A 23,631-nucleotide genomic window follows, 5' to 3' on the forward strand; every position below is an offset into this window, starting at 1 on the left:
ATACTGCTTCTCTTTCACACACTGAATTTCCCATGAAATTACTAATCTACTCCACACTAGTCTCTCAGTTATTAAAAACTTGCCTCTACTGAAATATCTATGGAATGTAAGTTTCTAGTAACATATAAGCTGTTACACTTTGTTCTAATTGAACACATTTATTTCTAAAAAATACTTTAATATTTAACTTTTCAGCAGTTCAATTTAAAAAAGTAAGAGTTCAGGGGGAAAACAACAGAAAAAAAAAGAGCTTTTAAATATTTGAAAGAAATTAAGAGGACAGACTTGAAAGAATTTTCAGTGAATGCATTGCAAACCTAAGTTTAATGTGGAGGAGAGTACAGAGAGGAAAATAAAGCAGATAATGAGACTATATTATATGTGAAATTTTGGCTTCAGAGAGATGGGAATGTACAAGGAGGCCAGTTTAAGATCTAGATTAGCATACAGAGAAAGGCTTGAATGCTAGAATGAGTTTCACATATGCTATAATGTAGCACCATTGAAGGGACTTAATGAGAAAGGGACAGTGCGTGAGAGAGGGTTTTTTACATGCAGCTTCCAAAAGCATCTAAAGCTGCCAGAATTAGAATCTAGAAGAACACAAAGCAGAAAATTACAATATAGTAAAGCTGAGCAAAATGAACAGAAAGGAAAGTGAGAACTGCAGAAATACTGAAAGAAACATCACAGTTATCCCACAGAACTACAGATCATGTTTGTGTATATGGTGTTACTTGCTTGAACTATACCATCCTATCAACTATCTGTAAAGTACGTATCAATGTCACTTACCCCATCGATTTCTTGTGCTGAAAAAACAATGAGCAGCCACCTGATTTAAAAGAAGGAGAAAGCTAAATTAAAATAACACTTCTACCATCCAGCTGTCACCAAAAACGTAGCCTCTAAAGAGTGAGAAGTGTGATTAAGTCTCAGTACAGGAAATATATGGACCTGTTGGAGAAAGTCCAGAGGAGGCCACAAAAATGATCAGAGGGCTGGAACACCTCTGCTATGAAAAAAAAAGGCTGAGACAGTTGGGGTTGTTCAGCCTGAAGAAGAGAAGGATCCGCAAAGACCTGATTGCAGCCTTTCAGTACTTAGAAGGGGCCGATAAGAAAGATGGGGACAGACTATTTAGCAGGGCCTGTTGTGATAGGACAAAGGGTGACAGGTTTAAACTAAAAGAAAGTAGATTTAGATTAGATTAGATATAAGGAATATTTTTTTTTACAATGAGAGTAGTAAAATGCTGGAGTCTCCCCTTTTTCCAGTTGTTTACAGCAGGCATGTGTTTGCCAGATTGTTCTCTGTCATTTCAAAATCCCTGCCTCCTGGCACCAGACAGACATTGCCTATGCACTCAAATCAACACAAGACTGTTAGAGGTAAGTCATTGACAAATAATGCAGAAAAATGACAGGAAGAGCTACCCTAGAGAGATGGCTGGGATAAAAGGCTGCTACATTGGGGAACACCTGAATAACAAGCAGCCTGGGTTTGCATGAATCAAATAAACATGAAAAAGACACTGGAGCAAGTTCAGGCATGTTAGCACAATGAAGGACTGCCTACCAGCAAGGGCACCAGGTTCAAGCAAGGCACCTTTGCTGGGCTAGGTTCCCAGCTAGAAAAGCATAATTTCACATTCCTAAAGAGCTTGGGGCATGAAGTTTTATAAAGACCTCAAGCAAGAAGGAAAATTACATGACTTGTCCTATAAGATATTACAGACATGGAATCATTGATCCCACACGCTACTCTGAAAATTCCTGGCCACACTGATCCTAATCTCTTCCTAAGGATCATTTTCCTCTAGAAAGAACTCCTGCCACAGCTGCTAGCAGGTGTTATCATCATAGTCTCTAAAAGTTTTCTTCATGCCTTTTAATAATTCTTCCTCATCTGTAAAATTATTCTGGGACAGGAATTCAGGTTTGGGTTGGTCATTACTTTTTCTTCTTCAAATATGATCATCAATGGAATGTAGGAATATCTTGCCTCTTAAAAACAGAATCAGAATTGTAGTTCCTGTTTCTTACTATTTAAATAGCATAGTACCTGAAATGTAAATGGTTTGATCCTTATAGACCAGAAATCAAAATCAAATCAAATAAATTATTGTATAAGCTTATCAAATGTATGACAGACTACAAATTCTTTAACTGGTGATTTCTTATTACTGTTAATTTGATAGCTAAGAATATATCTCAGTGAGTCTAGTTAAAAAATTTAGTGATCTGTAAAACTCACCAGGCAGCTGTGATAAGCCACTTAATCCGTTCAAACGAATCCTTTGTTAATGCCATTCACGCTGATTCAGGATCTGTATATGCAGCACTTTTTTTTTTCTTTTTTCAAACAGCAGATCTTCTTTTTCCTTCAGTTTGTGGATGGTCTATAAACACTGTTCCATACTGTTGGGTTTTTTTCCCCTCTGAACCTGTTTATATTAAAATATGCATCTGATGTACAAACATGAATAATTACCATATAACCAAAATATGTCTTAACCATTTACACAGGTCATACCGTACAGCTTTATGTTGGCACTACATTATATTATTCCTATTTTATTTATTCCTCTGCAAACTGGGCTGGACCAGCACCTGCACATACAACTGAGCAAAGGAGAACTACTCTGAATGCAGAATATAAGTATATAAGAATATATAAGAATGCAAGCATTTTCAGCTTAAGAGTTCTACCCATATTCATAAATAGATGACACCATTGGAAATGCTACTTAGATTTTTTTTTTAGCTTTATTTTTAGACCATTTTTTTCCACAGCTTTTGCCAGAATGGAGGAAGCTGGAAGCCCTAAGCACAGGACTGATCAAAGGCCTCTACAGCTCTAGAGTGTGAAATTTTGCATGCATAAATTAACTACACAGTGCATCTGTGACCTCTGACTCATGTAGTTTTATTTGCAAACGTGCTGCACTGATCTTTGTATAAGCTCAACCTTCACAAGTCCAGAGAAATGGCCCTCTCCTGTGCAAACTTTTACATCCTCAAAATAAGAAAAAAGCCTGTAATCCTTTGGAATAAGGCGCATCTGGCAAATGGCTCATAGTGGTTATTTCAAACTGAGGGCTTAAGAGGCTGGGCTTTTCCTAGGACAGCACAAATTATCACAGGCTTTTATTTTTCAGTGCTGTAGTCTTCCAAATGTGGGGAGGCTAATTTTGAGGATACTGAACACTGACTAGAGAACTGACAGGGGTTCGCTTCCTTTGGAGAAGTTTCCTGAATAAGCAAGACAACCACTCACTGAGAAGGGAGCAAAGATGTGAACCTGCAGCAAACTAGCTGCTCTCTCAGAGCTGTTCAACAAGCAGCCATCTCTTCTGTGTAAAACAAATGAGTATACAGTTCCTGAAACATTACTGTCTTGCTTTCTATTATTTAGACAGTGTAACATCTTTCTTTTTTTTCCAGAACTAATCTATAAGTAATATTGACTCCTCTCTGTGCGCACAGTATATCCACATCCCACAGTATGAAGAAGAGACTTCATAGCTACAGTTCACTGACTTCTGAATAAAAACCCCAAGGGCAGCCAATCCATGCCGCAAGATCACACCCTCTGTGTGTACAGTACTCCATTCACCTGCCAAACTCTTGGTCTCCTTCTGTGGCCTACTTCCCCATCTCTTAAAAGAAAAATAAAATAAAAAAGGAAAACAAACAAACAACAACACTTCTAATAATAACGTAATATTCTAATAACATTCCTACCTGACTGATTTTTTACATTAATAATACAAATAACATTAGCAAGATTGTAAGGCAATAAAATACTGCAGGGATGCATTGCCTCAAATGGAAAATCCAAGCCAGTCATAGTGCTAGACTTGGCAGAAATTTGTTCCTGTTGTTCCTTATCCATCTCATTATTTAATTATCCAAACAGCTTCTGAAAATCAAATGGAAATTGAAATTTGATATGTTTGCTTCGTACTAGCAGAGAACCTTTTATTTTCAAAATAAAATCTATTTTTGATCCAATCCATTGACACAGTTTGAAACCATACTTAATGCACGTCTGGAAGACTTAAGCCACTCTACTTGCTATTCCACCATGGCTATCGAAAACCCATCAGTATCTGAACAACTTTCCTATAGTTTGAAGTGTTTGGCAGCCAGTGCAATAGTATAGGGACTACAAAGTGTTATTTAGATTATCTAATTGATCTCATGTTTTATATTTTGTAGTAATCACAAGTTACCTCAATTGAATTCTTACCTAATTCAAAAGAAGATAAAATATGCCCACAATAAAACACTCAATACCACCAAAGGAATAGATTTTACAAAAGTATCACCAAACCTTGGCTCATAAAATTCTCAAATGCCAAAGGAAGAAAAGCTCTCACGGGAGGATAACCTTAGATGTTTAGTTTCTTGACAAGGACCAAGAAGGAAGACAATTTCATTCCTAGGAACTCTGGACATGAACCATAGTGTGAGGCAGACACACAACTACAGTTACTGAGGTATAAAATATTAGAGCAGCCCTAACTACATTCTCATTACATCGAACAAGACCAAAATCATGTGTTACAAGGCCATTGAAGTTCAAGTCAAGGACTCGAAAGTTAGGAAATAAAAATCAGGGTTGTGTGTTCAATTTTAATGTGGTTATTTTATGCAGAGGATTAGGATAGTTGTTTTAAGTATAGGAATGTATATGCTGTTTTCCATAGGACTTCTACATTACTCATGATGGATATATTCAATACTCTTTTCACCCTTTTCCTCAAGTGCCTTTTTTACTTTTACAGTGTCTGATGAAACTTTGCGCTTTAAACTGAATTCATATAACTGTAATGTTTCCCTCAAAAATATGCCGTATCTGTAAAAAGAGAAAACACTGTTATCCTTGCTTTAACATAGTGAACTGACGAAACAAATCAAAGCTAAAGTCATTAAATATCAATTACTGTTAAAAGAAACCTCAAACTTTAATTTGTTGCAGCTTTCTATTGTAGTATTAAGGCTGACCTCCCTTTCGTCCATGCACTAGTGCTTTCTTGTTAAAGTACACACAGGCAGATACAGGTATACATTTTGACACAACTGATGTTAAGCCTGCTTGCCCAGCTGTTTTGCCAGGCAAGACTCTGAGTTTGTAGCTCTCTGAAGATATTACGGACTACAACGGTATCAGCAACACAGTCTGCAGAAAGGTTTCATAGACTTTCTTTGGACAGACGCTGTCAATTATGGTAGCAACAAGCAGTAGAGAGAACATTAGTGCCTGGTCTCACTTTTGTTCCAGCTCAGTGCTGCTTTGAAGTCACCTGTCCTAGAAGTTCACATAAAGGCATATGTGCTTTTATGTGACAACCTCATAATGCAACATTATTTGGTGTTTCTTAACTATAACAAACGTACAACTTGTCATCCAGCTGCGCCACACTCCTTAGCAGCTAGCTGCTCAAGGTCAGTGAAATAGGTAGGTGGTATTGGGATAAGGCTGGGCGTGAAGAGGACTTTCTTTTGCATCTTCCTTATTAGCACTTTCCCATCTTTGCTTTGTGCTTGCTGACTTCTTTTGAAAGTCCCATGCAAGGTTTTCATCATTGGAAAACTGACTCAATACCTTTTTATTATAGCAGTATTTCATTCACTAGGTATTCTGCACATATTATTTTATTTATCCTAACAGCGGTTTGCCTGCTTTCTTCTGTTTCTTCCAATATTTCTTTGGCCTAGTATTCAAGAGCTTTCCTTTTAAGTACTATCTTCTTTACTCAGTGAGAGTTATAGTGTTCATCCTGCATCTGAATTCATGTCCTTTCTGAGGACTGACCACCCTCTTTAACTGTAGTCTCGCTTACTTTGACCTTCTTGTCTTAAGAGAACTTTTTGTTTTGGCTTTTGTATAAATGAGTCTCTGCCACCTTCTGTCTAACACCAATTATTCTCATGTTAAATTTCAGTGGCAGATTTAGGTACTTAAAATTTATAGGTGCCTACAGCTTATAAACAACAGTAGACCCCATTTTTATCCTTATTACAGTATTCCTGCTCTAAAAAAATGTAGTGTTGTTACAGTAGACAGGCTTAAGAATTTGATAAATAAAATGCACCAGTTTAGTGGTTTTATCCCTAAGATACTGTTTCTTCTACATGGTCACCATCAATCTGGCTTGAAAATGGGATTTTTTTTCCCCTTCTCCCTATACCTGCCAGCTTGCTTTCACTGATGTTTGTGATTTTAGAGCCAATGTGATAACACCTGTGCTGATGTACAAGATCTTTGACACTGAATATAGTGTTCTGCTCTTCCAGAGATGTGTTCTTGCTGCTAGTACCAAACTTTTGGGAAAAGTAGCCTCTACTAACTAGCTTTCACAGCGTATTTCATAGGGGGTTGACGGTAACTTCTACTGAATGAAGATCCAGGTCTACTCTTATGCCTGTAAGAGAAGCTGTGGTTGTTTTTATGCTCATGAAAGGCTTTAGATTTGTGTCTCATGAGTAGTCCTAAATAGATTTATATACACTCAGGGTGTTTCAAAAAGATGGACCCAATTTCAAAGCAATATATTTCACAATGGCAACATGTTACAATTACACAAATATTTACAAATGGTTTAATGAAGCAGTAAGAAGGTTTCATAAAGCGGTAAATCATTTGAAACTTTATGCACTGCCCTTTCAAGTGGTAAGAGTTGGATTCATGGGCGGTTCATGGTCACAGATATACACTGATTTCAACTGGGTCCATCTTTTTGAACACGCTGTATATTATATTGCTGCTTTTTCTGTATCACTTGTAGTGCTTAATAAAACCTGTAACACAGGTTTTCCTACAGAGCACAAACACTACAGATAATAAGGTGCTGTGGGCAGCCTGCACCATCTCAGAACAGCACCTTATTCGTTGAGATGTTACCTTGAACATGTAGTATCTTTGTCAGTAACAAATGTGATAAACTTTACATACTGCCAACACTTCACAAATCACACTTCCATTCAGTAAAACTTTATATCACGCTAAACTATATGGAAAGCCTGGGGAGAAACATTTCTCACTAATTTCCATTTATGCAGTCGGCAGTACTTTGTCCCTTCTGGGACTTCTTGGTTTCGCTGTCTCAAGAAAAAACTTGAGGGAGAGCGAAGTGTTTCTGAAAGGAAAACGCTTGGTCAGTGCCCGGGAGCGCCCGGGAGGCGGCGGGAGGACGCTGAGGGCTCGGGCTGCCGCCGGCCGCACCCGGCACCGCCTCGCCCATGCACCCAGGGCTGCCGCCTCTCGCCTCGCTCCCGCCCCGCTTTGCCCGACCTTTTCTCCGCCACAGGCAGCCCCAGGCTGCGTCCTTGCCCGCGCCGTGCCCGGGGCTGGCCCGGGCGGGTCCCCGTTCCCGCCGCGCAGCCCGAGCCGCTCGGGCGGCGCCGAACACCTGCGCCCTCAAGGCGGCGGGGGAGAAGCGGGCGGGGGACGGTGACAGCCCAGCAACCTGGGATACCGCCAGCTGTCCCGGGACGCCGCTGGCCTCTCAGCGAGCTGCACGGCCCTGGCGGGCGCCGAGGCCAGGCGGGACGGCCCGTGACGAGCGCCAGACACCGCCACCCCGGGCTGCCCCTCCGCCGCGCTCACCTCAGCTCCCAGGCGGGAAAGCCCCCGGCTCCTCGGTCACTCCATGCCCTCTGAGGACGGACGGACGGACGGCAGCCGCCGGCTCTGCCTGAGGCAGGAGACGCGGGGGTGAGAGGAGAGGGGAGGAGAGGGGTGGCACGACCGGCCCCGCCCCGGCCCGTGTCCCCACCCCAGGGCGCTGAGAGCGCCGAGGCGGGTGCGAAGCAGGAGCCCCCAGACCAAAAGCCGCGGGCAGGAGGGGGGCAGAGTCCGAGCGCCCCGGGCCGAGCTCCGCGGGACGCCGCGCAGGCAGCGCCGAGCGCGGGGATGGCCGGCGTGGGCTGCCCCGGCCGCCTGGCGCCGCTGCTGCTGCTCGCCCTGCTCTGGCCGCTCCGCGCCCCGGCGGCTGAGGTGAGTGCGCGCGGGGCTGGGGCGGCGGGCGGCGGCGCGGGCTCCCGCAGCGGCCGCGCTGTGCGTGGGGCAGAGAGAGGCTCCGCTCCTCGGCCGTCTCTGCCAGCGCGCTGCATTTTGGTCTTGGTAAGTTGTTGGGAAGAAGAGGTGAATTCATTGTGTTCAAAACGATACGCCTCAGCCGCGGGAGGCACCTGGCAGCGGGTAGGGTGAGGTGAGGCGCATCCCGCCCGCCTGTGAGGAACCGTTACCCTGCGCCGCTCAGCCGGGGATACGCGAAGGCGGGGCGGCCCGCGCGCGGCATCTCCTCAGCGCCGGACTCAGGTGCGAAGGGGATGCGCGGCGGGGCGCAGGGCGGCTTCCCCCGCTCCCCGCCGAGCGGTCCCGTGAGGGAATGGGGAGGCCTGGCCGAGGGCCTGTTCCGCGGGGAGAGGGTGGGTGCGGGCGGCGAGGAATGCGCGGTGTGGATGGTCTCTGAGGTGAACACTCAGAGCAGTGCTCATCGCCTGGACCACCTGTGCCGCCTTCGTGACAAACTTTACAGCTTGTCTTTGAGGTTTAACGATAAGTGTGCATCACCGTTCAGTCGATAAATTCTCCTAGATCACAGCATAGTCTTTGCTGTTCTTATAATCTTTAGATTGTACATGCCCAAGTGGGAGAAGAGCAGTCAGCTGTGACGGCAGATGGGTCAGTGTAGCTCTCAATGTTTCTGACAGTTACCAAACAGAAAACTGACAGTTTCAGTAAATTTCTGATAGGCATCAAACACAAGAAACCGCCAGTTTCAGTACATTTCAAATTCTGTTTCTCCCTTAATAGTCAACAGTGTTAATTTCTCCTTGTATGTGTGAGTAAAGCTCTAACACAGTAACTCCAAATCCTCACTGCCTATCAAAACATTATGCAGTTCACCTTTGTAAGAAAACAATCTGATTTTCTACTTTGTTCTTGCTAAATAGAGCCACATTCTGCTGTAATTATTCAAAGCAGACTAATTAGTAATAATGTTTCTTCTAAAATATTGCAGTTCTTCCGCTAACCCGTTCTGGGTAAAGTGTCTGGAAACAGCATAAGCACCTCAGCAAGCGTATTTTCTTTCAAGGCGCTCTAATTTGCAGTCAAAGTTGGTGATTTAACAAAGATCTAATTGTTTTACTTGTAATGGAATTAAAATACCTCTCAGTTCTTGTGTAAAACAGAGGTAGCAGATCTATTTGCAAAGCACACATTTTCTGCAGAGTTGTTTCAGGCTCTGCCTACTTCTGATCCTTACTCTAAAGCAAGATGTGGAAGAAGAATAAACTCAAGACTTGTCTCTCTCCTCTACCCACTCTGCTGTTCTTTATTCCGTTCTTCTCTTTGTCTGTTGGTACCTCTCATCCATTGCTGTTGTTACTCCCAAGAGCCAGACATCATCGTACATGCTTCTGGGCAGCTATTAACAAGTGCAGGAACTCCCCCCAACCCCTCCCAACACACACGCTCAGACTTCTTCTAAGCCTCTCTTCTGGTTGTGTTGATCTTGTCCTGTTTTGTGTTTTTATCTACAGAGAAAGGTAAAGGGAGGTACGTCAACAAGTAAGACCCCACATATGGCCCAGTAAAGCATTTCAGCACTTTTTAGCAACCTCAGTAGGATCTTAGAGTGTTTGCCAACCTTGCAGACTCTTCTCCCTTAGATCATTAGCAGCCTTTATGCTTAAGGTAGATCGCGAAGCTCTGAGATATCAATTTTCTAGAGCTTTGTCATTATTATATCCTTATTTACACTTTGGTCGTAAATAAAGGATTTGGGATGTTAAGAAGTGTCTTCTGCAGAAATCTTTCTTTTTAAGCAAAGTTTGAACACAATGTATTGATTCAGTGTTGCTCTGAAAATTAAGTGGATCTCAAATGTTGTTTGAGATTAGACTAGATTTGCAACAGAAAACACATCAGTTTAAGATTCAAATGTCATAATTTTTATTTAATGCTGATAGAAAGCCTAACAAAGTTTTCTAGATGATGAAGGAAATAAAAACTTTTTTAAAAAGCAATTTTATCTACGCTCCTTATTAAATATTAGTGGCTAATGTTAATTCACATGAAATGATTGATGAATATATCATTGTCTCTTGGCTGGACTGTCCATTGCAAAGAAATGGGTGTTCTTTGTGTTTTAAAATCATGCTACACTTTCATATGAAAATAAATTGATATTTGACCAGCAAGCAATATTTTTGCTGTATGCATAAACTTAAAAAAATACTTCAAACATAGGAAAGTTTTGAGTGTATTTATCTTAATAACTCAATAAGTAGTTTATTTCCAAAGACAAGAAAGAAAATTGTTAATTTGTGCCTGCTGCTGTTTATACAGCAAATTATGATCCTCACAGCCCTTCACAGAGTCCAGACTTCCGTGCCCTTGGGAGCCTGAACTTTCTGGCACCTGCTAGGGAGTATTATTATCTGCATTCTTGGCCACTGGCACGCTCTAATCACATCTTCTGAAAACTCAGCAGAAGTAGCATCTTCCCATGTCAAAAGCTTTTCAGCTTGCTTGATGTATTCCTTCACTCCAAATACTGATGTTTTAATTCTTAGGATTTTTCCACTGTTCATTTAAATACTTTAGAAGAATAATAAAAAACAACAATATGTTTTCTCAGGGAACTAGATCTTTCTCATTCCTTGTTTCTATTTTTTTCTTCTCAGAAAATTTTAAAAAAAGCTTTCCCATTGTGTAATTTTACTTAGCAGCACTTGGAGCTGTCTTGATGCACATGTGCAATCCAATTAATTCTCCTGAGTGTGTCCTGTCTTTTGATACCATCCGTGTACTCATATGTCTTGAAATTAAACACTAATCTAAAAACGTCCCCTGGAATTTGCTGCTTCAAATAGCACTAATAAGAAAACTACCTAGATTAAGTTCATTAGTACTGAATCGATGCTGCTTCATGGTGGCATTGATGATTTTTATTATGGTGTCATGTTAGCATGTGTTCAGAACAGGAGAAAAGAAGGTTTCTACCTGAGCAAGATTATTTGATTGCAAGTTAGCTGCACTATGTGTTCGCTACCATTTTTTTATTTGCATTGTAATACAATTGCAGCATTGTATTAGCTCACAGGATAAAGCTGAGTGCTCTATATTCATTATTTGCTTCTGGCACCATTATTTTTATTTTTTCACCATGTGCTGCTGGCAAAGGAGGGGAGATAACAAGCTCAGTGACTATAAGACTTGAGGAGATCTTTTTTGCATCCCCTTTCTTGCTTATGCTTGTCTGTGACCAGATGAAAGTGTTCATATTTGCCAATTAATTTCATTGTTTACAAATGTTAGAGTGTGCATGGAAATACCTATGAACTACTCTTTTTTTCGTGATGCAATATTTTTTTCCTAGTTATATGGAAACTATATTGCTGTTTGAAATGTATCTTAACGTTAATACATGGTTCTGGAAGGAAAATAATGCAGTATACTAGCTCAGCCATAAGCATCTCCAAGGCTACTAAGAATGAGATGCAGGCGGAATTGCTTTGTTTAACTACGAATCAAAATGTTGGAGGGACAAAGTGTCACGGTGAGAATCTTCCCTCTCTGTGGCCTTTGGAAGCGCCCGCGTTCTTTGTCGCGTAAGGCAGTTGAGGAGATGTGCACCTGAATATACAAAAGAGTTCACTGAGCGTGTTAGAAAAACAAGTCCTTTGTGAAGTACACTCTTTGATTTGGTTAATATGATCCCAGCTCTGAAGTCCATAGTGGTGTTACTCTGATAAGTGGGCCCAATTTGTGCTAGGCTGTTCTGATCCTGGTTGCCTCTATAATTAGTTGTAATTCAGCCATCATCTCCACAGAGAAACAGGCCTGTGCTGGAGCACTGCTGAGCAATGCTTTTTCTACTGGGTCAAGAGAGCATAAATTAGCAGATTTGCCCTAATGTTTGTGGATCAAGATGTACAGAGTTCTGCTGTCTCGCACCACATGAAGTCTTGCCTAGATGGCCATGAAATGTTGTGTGCATATGTGTCTGCTGCATCATACAACTGAAAATGATGAACCTCCTTAGGTGATCTTAGTAAACACCCGTGAAAACTGAACTGTTAACACTTGATGTATAGCCTTTTTTGAACAAATCTGCAAATTAAATACAATACACATTTAGGCAAAACTCTGTAGTTCAAGTTGTTTTGGTGACTGAATAATATCATTAAAATGATCAAAGTAGCCAGGCAAATGCTGGTTCTTTCTGTATTACTTTGCACTTCATATAGCTAAAACAGCATTTTATATTGAGATCTGTGCTAGCAATCTCTTCTGCAATACCTAGAGCTGATGTATCATAGTGTCTTTGAAACAAAATACTTTGCTACTAACTGCAACTAGTATGGGATGTCCGGTCATCTGTTTTGCTGTCACATTCTCACCCTACTGCCTGACAAAGTAATACTAGAAGGCTTAGTATGTTGGCATGGATTACAGGAGCCTAGGAGGAAAGCAAAACACAAAAAGGCTTTTTTCTTCTTAACTGTTTACAGCCCTAGTCTCTTGTGCACACACTGAAAAAGTTCCATTTTAACACAGTTTAGTGATAGGGTACAAGTCTCACAGGTTTACAGGTTTTCCATTTGGCCTGTTTCAATGAATGCTTTTTAACTAGGCCTTTATGCTCCATTTTTCCACAGATCATTTTGGAGGAAGCTGCAAGAAAAAGTAACTTTTTTTTTTTTTTTAAATCTGTGAAATCACAGAGCCTTTCAAAACAGGAGAAACCAAAACAAGTGCAGTAAGCTGTCTCTGAACAAGCTACTGTTGCTTTCATTGCTATTTGCACCACTTAACAGAAGATGCACACCAGGAATTTTAGGAATATACAAATATACAGGCCTGAGGAGACAACAGTTCTAGTGAATACCATTCCCACACTCAACAGTTAGGAAGAAATACAAATTGTGTGATGTAATGCTAACAATATTACGGTAGGTAAGCAAAAATTCACTAGTTAAATGGTGTGTATTCATTGTTATTAGACTGCTCTTTCAAGATGACCCTCTGTTAGGAAGAGCACGGATGAATAAGCTGATTAAACAGCCTTAAGAGTTTGTTATACAAAACAAAATTCTGTGGCCTGAATTGCCTAATCGTTTTTCCTTGTGGAAGAGAACAATATTTATTTCTGCTGTCCCCATGTCCTGTTCAAGGTCAGGGGAAGAAACCCACAGAAGTCGGGTTTATAGGTCTGTCTTTGGAGATTTTACCCACCTGAATATATCGTGAACAGTTTGGTCCAGTTTTTGATACTCCTCATCACAGTGACTTCCATCCTATTGAGATTATTTGTAGAGTAAGATATCACTTGTCATAAATATAAGTATCAAAATTTTCTGCATTTTAGCAGAAAAAAAGTAAACCATCTTTCTCTCCACTTAAACGGGAGTAATTCTCTATCTTCTGTTTATAGACCAAAAGCAATTAAAAAAACCCCAAAACCAGAGATTCACTTGAGAACCTCAACTTAGAGTTTTCCGAAACGGCACACAACTTACCAGCTCTACACACATAGATACTGAGTAATTCTAGGCAGGTTCTACAACATAGGCCTCAGTGGTTATCAGTGCGGAGCTCATGAACTACTCGAGTTTGTGAGAGCTCAAGATGTAGGGTTTTTATTTTAAGTTACAACCTTTTATCTGTTTTATCCTAATGCAATGATGATAACATAAAGGCACAGTGAAGATTGCTAAGCCCTACTGTTCTTGCACTCCCTAATTCTTTACTGTCAGTGAGTTGGAGAGAAGGGAGAAGCTCCATATAATTAAGTGTACTGTATCTGCTTGGAAAAAAATATGGTTGGCACCATGGGAGCTGTATGTGGAACTGTGGACGAGATGGCAGAACAGTGTGCCTCCATAAAAATAGTATTAACAGTTGTGTCATAGTAGTTTCTTGGAAATTCCATACAGACAGGCTTGTTCACAGCAAAAAAAAATGTATGCTATACAGTAAGTATGTTACCAAAAAAGAACTGCAGGGTGTTTCATGGGGTTTTGTTTTGGTTTAGTGTTTTTGGTGTTTTTATTTTTTCCCAAGCACATAGTTTATTCCACTTAAACATAGGCAAGAGATACCAAAAGTTCTATGAAAATTTTGTTTCCATCTTTTTTTTATGCTGTTTTACCTGAAGTTTATATTGATTTTTTTTAATTGTTATAGATATAAATAGTTATAATGATAAGCTTTGGCTAACACTACAAAATTGTTGTTACATGAAGTTCTTATTGAACAGATTTTTGCATTAAAAACTAAGAGAAGATTCTCAAAATGGCTTTGTCTCTGAAGTGAAAAACAGTTTTCATACATGTTCCCTTCACACAATAGAAAATTGCTTAAATGTTCATCTACAGCAGCTTCTTCCATTTTTCCATACCACAGTTGGTTTGCAACTACCATTATAAATATATCTTTATATAAAAGAACAAATCCTTTCCAAAAGAACTCCTGACAGTTTACAATTAAGGACAGAAAGTAAGGAAATTCTTAACAACTTCAGTGACACATGTGTGTTCACATTGTGTGGTGACAAATTGTTTGTCTCTAAGTTTGACACAAAACCCTGTTTCTGTGAGATATTATGAAGGGTTTTTCTATGATCGGAAATGCTCAGGACTTCTCCTCTGCACTCACACTGAGAGCAGCACAGAAGTGGTAATACAAGGCCCTTGTGACCAAGGAGGGATGTTGATTCAGTAGTTATTTCCCGAGCAAGGTTCCCATCACAAGTGTTTAATGGAGCTTATTCAACTACTGCATTGTCTGTAGCGTAACAATTGTCTTCCACTGTGTCCTTTGGGAGCCAATCTCCCTACATTAGACACTATTGACCAAGTTGTTTATTAGTTAAAGTTACAGGTGTATTTCTTTATAATGGAAAGTCAAAATACAATAGTTTTTGTCAGGTGCTAGGTATTCAACTGATAGGCAAAATGTGGGGAGTTCTGGTAGCATGCGTGGCAGTTAATAGGAGTCTCCTAAGGTAGGAATGTCTGGCTGCCTTCCAGTTCACAAGTGACTACACAATGTTTCAGGGTTTGGGAACTGACATATTTTCCTTCATCTCATCATCTCCTATTTCTGCTCTATGTTGTCTATACTTACTGAAGGCTTAATAATGTGGTTTTGTTGTACTGGTCCAGCAATCACTAAAAAAACACCAAGTTCTTCGTGGTCTTTGATAATTTTAATGAATTCATGTTTGATGCTTAGAATGCATGAAAAACTTTTAGTATACAGATTGTAATTGTGAGACTGGTATTTTGTTTTGATAGCAATGTTTTGGAGTGAGGGGACTTTATTCTCCAGTACCTTGTACGCATGGTGATATATGGTTGTGCAACACGAGGAATATGCTGCCAGGGTCACATATCTACTAACCATGTCTAGATAGAATTACTGACTGTGCTAGTCTAGCTAAGTATCCTAACACAGGTGCATCAGACTCAGAAGAAGAGATTTTCTTTATATGGCCTTTTCACAGTGGGAACTTTTTTCTATACAGCTCTGCTCTCAGATCTGCTGCTTGAGCAGGTTAGGATAATTTTCAAAAACATAACTTGTGTTCAAGGTAGGAGCTTTAGCTACCACCATAGTGTCCTTCAGAAATGGCAGCATACCTACCCCAACACAAGTCTGTACTGTAGATAAATGTTAAAGCAAAACTTGCCACGTACTCTAATCATAATGCTTTACACCCACTTTCATTAGATGTAATAGAAAACATGTAGTAGAGAACATTAGAGAAATGGGCCCTTGTAGTTTTAAGCTATATTAACATCAGCTATTTGAGCAATATTATTCTATGTGCTTAGTTGTAGTTTATAGACATAGCTGGAATGTGTAAAGTGATTGCTCTGCACTGAGACAGCTCAGGAAGAATTCAGAAATCTCAGTGTGTCAGCAGCCTTGAAAATTCATAATCAAGACTCTTAAAGGAGCTGGCTCACTGATAGATAATTTTTAATAAGTAGTGGAATTTAAGGGAAATTACAGAAAACTGGAAATTAACTGATAATTTACTTCCACTTATGCAGGTCATCACAGTGGTCCTTTCTATTTGTAGGCTGCTCAGGATACCATTGCTGAGCAGAAAGATGGAAAAGAAAAAAAACAAACAAAACAAACTGGCATCACAGAAAAATGGATCTTAACCAATAAGGCTTGTTCCATATTTTATGGAGTTCTAATTTAGTGATCCTTGAAGTTAGAAGGTAAAGAACTAGTGGCAGGACAGGTGAGATGCTTATAAAATCAAGTCTAAATGAAAAATCAGGTTTGCATTTTTAAAAATGAGCCTGATCAGCCATTGGAACCACCAATGAAGGAAAGTGACAGCTTCACTGCTCACTTGAGAGAAGACACCTGGGCTATTTTTGCTGTCCACAGTAATTAATGGATATCACTTGCACTACTTTTAATTCATCTTAAAATTCCTCATGTTGCACAGTCATCTTTCATTTATGTTAACCAGAATTTACTTCTGGTATCAGTGGAGCTCATCCATGAAATTAAAAGCCAGCCAGGCCAGAAGTGTAAAGTTAAAACCCACTGCAACCAGATTATGATATTCCTACAGAATACCTTTAATTTCATCTCAGCTCTCATCTGAATGTATTCATTACTCATCATCCTGTGTGATCTTGATGTCGTCTTCATCTGAAACATAAAGAGTAAGGTGACTGTTGCCTGAAGCAAAACATTTTGCTGCCTCTCTGTCCTGGATGCAGTATTTTTAATACAAATATGTATTTTGAAATCATAGCTGACCTACTCTGATGATCTTCTCTGGATCTGTAAAAGCAAACAAATACTCTGACTGTTCTGTCATCATATATGTCATTCCAAAAAGAGATCAATGAAGAAATATTGGCTCATCACCTTCAGTGGCTGTTTCTCTGTTCCCCATCTTCCTGCATATAAACTAATTGCAGTATGAGTGTATTGCCCCACAAATGTGACAGGAGCCAAAGCCTGTGCTATTGATAGAAATGCCTATCATTGCTTTCTTTTTTTCTTACATTAATGCTTTGTGACATCCCTTGACATATTCAGGTTTGATGACATCCCAAATACATTCTCTGCCATACTTCATGTAACTAGCTCTGTTGACAAAGTGCTGTGAGCTGTGCGAGATCCTCTCTGACACCCCAGATCACATTGCCACGACTCAGTGGTGGGAGTAGCGGTGCCATGCTGAACCTGTATAAAGCTTTGTATAGGTGACAGTGCAGTCTGCAGTATGTTATTTCTGCTTTCTTAGTAATTTCTCTGAGGGATTCAATGAAGGAGAGGGCTAGAATACTTTTTAAGGAGTTGCTTAAGTTAGTCTCTGAATTGGAGGCAGGAAAAGGTCAGACCCCCACAGAATCCAATCCCACAGTGTAGCAAGGGCAGTTTGGTGTTATAGATAAGGCCGCACTCCCTGAACAAAACATAAACTGCTGCAGAAAATGTGCTTCAGTGTGTACAACTGCAATTATCTAAAGAACATAGAATACCACAACAATCACTCAAAACACCCTTGAAAGGAGCTACTCTGTAAGTTGCTCCAAGAGTGTTGGATAAAGACTTTATCCTTTGGTCTAGATTTTTAGATCAAAAATCTAGTGCCATCTACCATATCTAAATATTTGAAATAAATGTAGATGATTATTAAAAAACCACAAAACTGAAATCACACAGTAAACCTCTGGCTTTGGTAATGCATTTACTTGTGTAGATGTTATTGTGAGGATTTTGAATAAAATAATATTAACTAATAATCAATTTCATTATTGTACAAATTGGCAATACACTATTGTTTTGTTATAGTCCTTTGATAAAGGAGCTGCAGGCATCTTGCAAGGATGTGGAAACATCCAGTAGTGTAAGTGAGCAATGACTTTTTGGTTCAAAGCTCCTTTACAGAAGGCAGAATCTAATCTTATGTAAATATCATATGCCAAAATATTTAGTATTATCCAGCTAACTGACTGTGTAATGTAAAATCATCTTTGGACTTTTCAGTTTAGTTTAAAGTGATATGCACACATGAAAAGACCTGAATTGATCTGAAAGCTTACTAATGGCAAATTAAACACATTCTAAGCATTATGACTTCTTGAAGACCAAAAGCTCTTTTTCTTAAATAGTTTAATAACCTTGTTTAGTGATGTATGTAGCATCATAACTTTCTACATGTTCATGCATTTAGCTTCACATTGAATTATCTGTGATTGTAAGTTAAAAGAAAAAGTTTCTTCTGTGTCTATCCGTATCAAGTCTTCTGCAGATTATACCTATGATAGGAAAGTAATTTCATTTGGTGATTTCTCTATGTGTCCTGAAAACAGTGCTTTGCATAAAAATACTGTGAAATAATCTGCTTCTAGCTTTACTTTTACAGACAGAAATAAGGTGCAACTCCATGAAGGTTTGTAGAATTATAATAGTAAATAACTGGCACTAGGTAGATTAGAAGTCAACTGGGGCTGTTTCTCAGAAAAGCTCTCCATGGTCAGCCAGGATGTGCTCCCAGTTACAATGAAGAAACCCAGAGAATTTGAATTAGTCTAAGTATCTTTTCCTCAATAAACAGCACCTTTCCTGGACTCAGACATATGTCTATTAAATCTGCAGGCCAAATCTTTGCTTCTGCAGTTGAGTGCTGAGTAAATGGGTCTCATAGGTCTTATAATTAATTTACAGTTTTTCATTTGCAAGCCTTAAAGATGTGGTAGCTTGAGTCACTCACCAGCCCTGTACAGCAGTAAAATTCAGTGCTTGCAATTTAAGACTACTTTTATTGTATACTGTGTTTACAGCTTACCTTGAGATGCTGAACATTGAACAGTTACCGTTTCTATGCTGCTTAGCAGGAATGTACCAACAACCTGTGTCATTTATTTTGAAGAGAATACTTTGGGATGGAAGGTATTGTTATTGATTAGGAAATGAGAAAATGGATTGTCTTATAGATATAGACTGTATCAAATTCATTTTGTGATGCATTTCACTTTATCATTGGTATTTATGATTAAAGGCGTAAGATAGCTGTCATATAACTTACTTGGTGAATTTAGATTACCCAGCCCCAAACTGATAGACCTCACCGAGGATAAATCAGGGTACTGTTTGTTAATTCTACACTAGTGTTTATTCCTATGTCTCTGGTGAAATAATAAAATTGATTAAAATAACAGTAAAGGTAGTATAGTCACATAGTTTCTGTTTTACATGTTACCTTTGTTTTCCGAATTTCTGATGCAGCACCACTTGAATTCTAGCGATCGGATCAGGGGAAGAAAACATCTTTTTTAAATTGTCAAAGAATTAAGTATTTAGTGTTGGCAAGTTTTTAAAAACCCATCTTGAAACTTCAAGTAATCATCTCTTAATCTATTTATAGAACACAGACAATAATTTCTTCAAGGATTTGCTTTTCATGGCTGACTGATTCTGATTTCTGTTTTATTTTGGAAATGAGTGTTTAAATAGCTGTTTGCTTGAGGAATACCCTCTGCACCTATTTTTAAATTAATAGTTGGTGTTATCTCACCTAATTTCAGCCACCTAAAAGATAGACAGCTACTGTCAGTAATTGCCTAGTCCACAGACAACAGCAAGTACTTGCAGCATCTTCCCTCCATCCTAAAAGAGACACTTAAAGAGATTGGATGAGTAGTCCAAAGTAGATGTCAAGTTTCCTTGTGCAATCAATGGAAAAAGACCAACACCATGAACTGTGTAAGAAATGAAGGCAGCTAGCTGGTACCACATACCTCAGTTATGGATTATAAAGATAGAAGAAATCAATCCTAGCTTGTGGGAAGATGCTTTTTAATTCTGTAACATGTTTTACCTGAACAGATTGCTACAGGAAAATTTAATTTTAATGTCAATCTGACATCATTTTAAAACGTAACAGAGAATATTTTTTTCCTCTGTCTTTTGTTTCCTGAGAACACCACTGGAAAAGTTATATATTTGGAACAGTGCTGCTGTTGTGTTAGCCAGCTGTAGGGGTTAATTAATTCTGTCTTCAAGATCTAAATAGAAATTTCATATTTTACCACTTTAAAGACTTTAATCTTGTAACCGAAAATACAGCACTGCTTTTCTGAATTGTATGCAACCTAAAAAAATAGCTTCATAACCAATGTGGTACTTGTCCCCTCCTTATTGTCTGGAACTATACCATAGTATACATCTGTGTGATAAACTGAAAAATAATCCTCTTTCTACAGTGGTGCAATTGAAAAAAGTAATTCAGCAAGAGCTTCAAAAACAAAAGGAAGAACTTAAGTGTACAAAGAAGGACAGTAAATGCAGTTTACTCCACATCTTTATGAAATACATGGCTTCAATACCCTAAATGATATTTTAGTATGTATAATACTCCTGTTAACAAAGGATTATTTTTTTCTCCTCCCCTCCACTGTAATAGGATATGTCTGCATGAGTGTAGAAGAGTCTTTTACAGAGTTATCCCAGCCAGCCTGGGTGGCTCAGGTGCTGAGTGCACAGCAGCTGTAGCAGGGATAGAGCACAGAAGGGTTACGTGTTCTATTAATCCAAGATTGCAGATGCACTTTGCACCCAGTACATGAGATTGCTAATTTTGTCATACTGTCCATCCGGTTACATACCGAATATCCTTATTTGGGCTGTTTGCTTGTTTGTTTCACTTAAGTGTGGACAATAAAAAACTGAATATATGCTTATACTTGGTTAATCAATGAACTTTCCCAAATCAAAGCTGCTCCTAGGTAGCCATGCCATACTCTGGCAGCTGAGGTCAGGGACTCAATACTCAGCCCTGCAAGGGGGCCCTCCAGGTTCACTTGAGGACGCAGACATGATGGTAGCAGCTATAGCCCAGGGGTGGGAACATCCCTGTGTGAGGGCACTCACTGTCACACAGCTTGTCTCAAGAAACATCCAGAATTAAAAAACAACAAACTTGAAGGGCTTTTGTAATTGCAATACGTACCACAAACCAGTGTTAGAAGGTGAACGCAGTCACAAAATCAGAAAATTATTGGTTAATAGATCAAAAGAAAAATAGTATCATTGTAATCTAAAACAACATCAGCATGAATTTTACAATTCGTACTGATAATATAACCCTGGTGGTGTTAAGCACAGCTTCTTGGCCTTTAACCCAGCTACAAAGTTAAACTAGTGCCCTTATCTGTCTTGAAGGACAGTACAGAGGAATAATGAACTCTTTTTTCCTGTTGAGAATTGCCACTCTTTACCAAATCTTTTTTTTTTTTCCTTTTTTTTTTTTAAGTTTTATTATCTGTGAAATAGTTACCTCCCAAAACTCCCGGAGATCTCATTTGCTCCTCACCAAACAGCAAAATGAGAAAAAGTAATTATAATATAAGGTTTGTCATTTTGTTTTTCAGAGCTGTATATGCAAAGGTAAAAGTCCCTGCCTTTGTGATATCATGAAAGGTAATAAGGTAAGAACAAATACTTTTTTCTTTTTTTAAGATTAGCTTATACCTGGAAACTGTTAATACATTAGTTGCGTTTATATACTAAGCAAAATTGTTTTATGATGGTATTGTGCCAATAGAGTCTACAGAGAATTGTAAAAGGAATACATTACCTTACAAAAATCTGTTAAAATGGGTACACTGTTTAACTAAAAAGACTTTTACTTCTTTGTGGGTTTTTTTGTCTGTTTGTTTGTTTTTTAATGTACTCATTTGTTGACAGCATTGCATGATGTTTTAATGCCAACAGAAGAATGACTGTCTGAAGCACTAGGTCCCTTTCACAAACACCTAACAAATGCCCACAGATACTATTGCCCTCGGAGCAGCTCTCGTGTTACAAATTTCATAATGCCATCCAGAGTGTCACATTCAGTGCTTCCCTCTTTCTATCTCTGGACCTTGCCCGTCTTCCTCTCCTCGTCCCCCCGCCATTTTCCTGTTCCTGAAGGAAAACTACATGCACTGGTATCAAACAGATAAATCTCCTGCAGACCGACATGGGGGATGAGTTTCTGGGTCCTGATCATAAACCCCTTGCCAGCAGTGAGGGAACAGCGTCAAACCCATCAAAAGTAACAGAGCCGCAGCTCTGGCTGTTGCCAGTAGCAGCTTGGCAGAGGCTCCAAGAGGCTTTTAGGCAAACCTGAATTACACAAATGCCAAAAATTCTTTCAAACTCCTGCTTGTAGTTGGAAAAACAACTGATTCACAAATGAAAGGGGCATTATTAAAGAAGTCATGGTTGTAATTCAGGCTAACTGTGGACACAGTGTTGCTGTACTAAACCTTATCAGTGGATTCCAGATCTCGGTATAGACTTATGGTTGTGATTACTTTCACTGATCAACACATCTGTCTGATAAAGAATTACTCACAACTTTCCTCCTGTACTTCTGTTACCAAATAAAAAAAGTCATATAGCACCATAGTAGACACTGCTAGTCTTGCCTCTAGGAAGCTTCATTTCAGTGGTAGATTAAAGTTCTCTCAAAGTAAATTTGTTCATTATTAAAACATATTTTCATAAGTGGGAAAGGAGAATACTCATGTCTTTAGTAAAATCTCAGGGCTTATTTTTCATGTTTTCAGTTGGCCTAACTTGACTTTGTCCTAACCAGTAAAATTTGGACCAATTGAAAAATTATAAAATAAGCTGCCCTCTGAAAGAGAAATATTAACACGAACGAGCACCCGCAGCTTGTTTTCATCAGTTCCACATTAAAGCAACTGAGCAATTAGTAGGTAAGAGTCAGTAATTGTTTACACTAATGAAATTTTTCAGGCAGCTTTGGAAAGTCAGGACAAATACGTTAATCAATATGTTTTGACAACTGTGCGATGTTAAAGTCTCCAAGCTGATCAAGAAGAAGGTGTGGATAGAATTGCCTGTACTGCCTGTAGGGGAGCAAAGCTGTGAGGAGCCAGCGCTCCTCTGTCCCTGGAGAGCCCCGCACCTGCGACACTGGAGGATCAAGCGCTTCTTTTGTTTTTCGGTGATTTAGTGCCGCACCCCCTCTAGTGGCACGTCTTGGTGTAGCAGCATCCTTTTTTGCCTTTCCTGGGAGGCTGGTGGATGAAAACGATTTGTTATAAAACGCTGTGCTGGTTTATGTTACAGATCTCACAGACACTTCATGATGTAATTCTTGTTTTGATTAGTGTTAAAATATTCTGGGATTACATTCTATGTATTTTTTTTTTTTAATTCAGAAGCTATTTAAAATCTCGTGAGTTGTGGGATTTTGAGGAGTGAGAATTGGTGGAGGGAGAAGCCAAGATATTTTGGCTTCCCTGAGGCTTCTTTTGGATCCTGTCTTGTCCATCGAATAATAAGACACCAGGACTTCTGTACAGCAAAATTTCAAATGCTTTTTTGTATAGCTCTCCCTGCATAAAGCAATAGAAAGATTGACACTGAGAGAATGGATAACTCCATCCTCTCTCCCTCATGTCATGCTATGGTGTAAAAGATCTTGAACAGGCAGCTCTCCACTGATGTAACATTGAACGTGCTGAATTGCTGCTATCTAAACAGCTGAAACACCTTTTCTGTGAGTTTCTAGGCTTGAAGAACTTCATGTTAACCAAGATA

General features: G+C 39.4%; 2 protein-coding genes across 2 annotated transcripts in view; one reads left to right on the forward strand and one right to left on the reverse strand.

The window, feature by feature from the left end:
• Positions 1–2,312, reverse strand: part of COL4A4 (collagen type IV alpha 4 chain) — a gene marked incomplete at both ends in the record, with an annotated part of 63,185 nt that extends 60,873 nt beyond the window's left edge. Inside the window, 2 exons of the mRNA XM_080350115.1 lie at positions 796–835; positions 2,257–2,312. Coding sequence (XP_080206241.1) covers positions 796–835; positions 2,257–2,312 — 96 coding nt within the window. The remainder of the gene's footprint in view (positions 1–795; positions 836–2,256) is intronic.
• Positions 2,313–7,923: 5,611 nt separating this feature from the next.
• Positions 7,924–23,631, forward strand: part of COL4A3 (collagen type IV alpha 3 chain) — a gene marked incomplete at both ends in the record, with an annotated part of 59,245 nt that continues 43,537 nt past the window's right edge. The window contains 2 exons of the mRNA XM_080349803.1: positions 7,924–8,007; positions 21,444–21,500. Of these exons, the coding sequence (XP_080205929.1) occupies positions 7,924–8,007; positions 21,444–21,500 (141 nt within the window). The remainder of the gene's footprint in view (positions 8,008–21,443; positions 21,501–23,631) is intronic.

The sequence above is a fragment of the Nesoenas mayeri genome (assembly GCF_963082525.1).
Source record: "Nesoenas mayeri genome assembly, chromosome: 9".
Lineage (NCBI taxonomy): Eukaryota > Metazoa > Chordata > Aves > Columbiformes > Columbidae > Nesoenas > Nesoenas mayeri.